Consider the following 1,785-nt stretch of genomic DNA (forward strand, 5'->3'; position numbering starts at 1 on the left):
ATGGCAACTAGTAACGAAAATAATGACGCTGCAACATCAGAAGTGGGATCTGGCTCGCTACCTAATACGTCAATTGATCCATGGCGAGTGTTAATGGAAGTACAAAATAAAAATTTTATTGAACTTGTGAAAGCATTGAAATCAACGGCTTCCGGAACAAAGAATAATAATGCAGTAGTTTTGCCGAAATTTAACGCGGATCTTGTAGGCGCCGACGCATCGGCGTGGTGCGCTACAGTAAATATAATTTTGGCAGAAAACAACATAAAAGGCAGTGCGTTGGTGATGGCTTTGAGTGCAGCATTGGAAGGCAGTGCGTCGCAGTGGCTCTCACAAATATGTTATCCTGAAATAAATTGGGCTGATTTTAAGGAACTTTTTCTTCAGCGCTTTACCAGTGTTGAGACACCAGCAGCTATGTTGTTAACAATGTTATCAACTTGCCCGACTGAAGGAGAATGTCTCTCCAATTATGCTAGTCGCATGGTGACGTCACTCATCACCAAATGGCGTGAGATGGATGTGGAGGAGATTGCTGTTTCCGTGACGCTTGCTCAGCTGGCTCATATTGATAGCAGATTGCAACGTCTTACCTTTACATCAAACGTGCGCACCAGGAGTGAACTACAGACAGAGCTAAAAGCTTTTACGTTCAACAAACGAAAGAAATCCTCACAAGAAGAAACAGCGGCATCCGACTCGAAACGACAGAAATTTTCAACAATAAAATGTCATTACTGTGGAAAGTTGGGTCACAAGATGGTTGAATGCAGAGCTAGACAGCAGCAAAATCTTCCTCCCCGTGCTGCTGAGCGTAGCGGCAAGAGCGTGTTTGGTCACCAGCAGCAATCAAATTTAACCTGCTTCAAGTGTGGAGAGGTTGGACACATTTCAACCCATTGCAGTAAGCCCAAAATGGACAAATTCAAAGATACGCATCAGGTGAAAAGAGTGCAGCTATGCGAAGTTGATGTGCCCAAAGGAGAGATGATTCACCATGACGAGACTTTCACGACAACGTTTGTCTCTGAAATGTTCATTGGTTAAACAAAAGATAAGTGCTAAGTTAGTTGGTAAAAGAATTTACAATACAGTAATGTTGAAAGGTATTGGAAATGACAGCATTTGTAGTACAATGCAAATACTTGGCAAGGTACAAATTAACAATCATTGTATTGAAATGTTATTCCATGTTTTGGGTGATGAATATTTGAAAAATGATATTATGATTGGTAGAGAAATACTGTCGCAAGGATTTTATGTCATTATGTCACCTGGAAAATTTTAAATTGTTAGATCAAAATCTGTTAACTTTTGTTCAAATGATGATGTATTTTCTAAATTGAATACTGATCTTGTCGGTGAAGATAAAGATAAATTTAACAATTTATTGAAAAACTATTCATAATCTTTTACAAAGGGAATTCCTTCATCTACTGTCAGTACAGGTGAAATGAAGATTAAATTAGTAGACAATAGAAAAATTGTTCAAAGAAGACCATACAGGCTTAGTCCAAATGAAAGAGAATTGGTACGCGACAAGATTAAAGAGCTTTTGGAATGCAATGTCATAAGGCCAAGGTGCTAAATATTTCACTTGTTTGGATATGGCAAGCGGATATTACCAAATCCCATTGCATGAAGAATCAATAGAGTGTACGGCTTTTGTCACCCCAGATGGCCAGTTCGAGTTTTTGTCAATGCCGTTTGGTCTGAAAAATGCACCTTCAGTTTTTCAGCGTACAGTGATGCATACACTTGGAGAACTGGCAAATACTTTTGTGG

The 1,785-nt window shown here is 39.2% G+C and overlaps 1 protein-coding gene across 1 annotated transcript; it reads left to right on the forward strand.

Annotated features, from left to right (window-relative positions):
• Positions 1-946, forward strand: LOC135437488 (uncharacterized). The gene is made up of 2 exons (XM_064695425.1): positions 1-879; positions 932-946. The coding sequence occupies exons 1-2, from the start codon at positions 1-3 to the stop codon at positions 944-946; spliced, it is 894 nt and encodes a 297-aa protein (XP_064551495.1).
• Positions 947-1,785: the final 839 nt, after the last annotated feature.

This window comes from Drosophila montana, unplaced genomic scaffold (genome assembly GCF_035044405.1).
Source record: "Drosophila montana isolate Dmon_TW-CO22-7 unplaced genomic scaffold, ASM3504440v1 contig_3828_1, whole genome shotgun sequence".
NCBI lineage: Eukaryota > Metazoa > Arthropoda > Insecta > Diptera > Drosophilidae > Drosophila > Drosophila montana.

What these genes read in the sequence shown, in the direction of transcription:
- LOC135437488 (XM_064695425.1), top strand. Translation starts at nt 1, where the DNA reads ATGGCAACTAGTAACGAAAATAATGACGCTGCAACATCAGAAGTGGGA.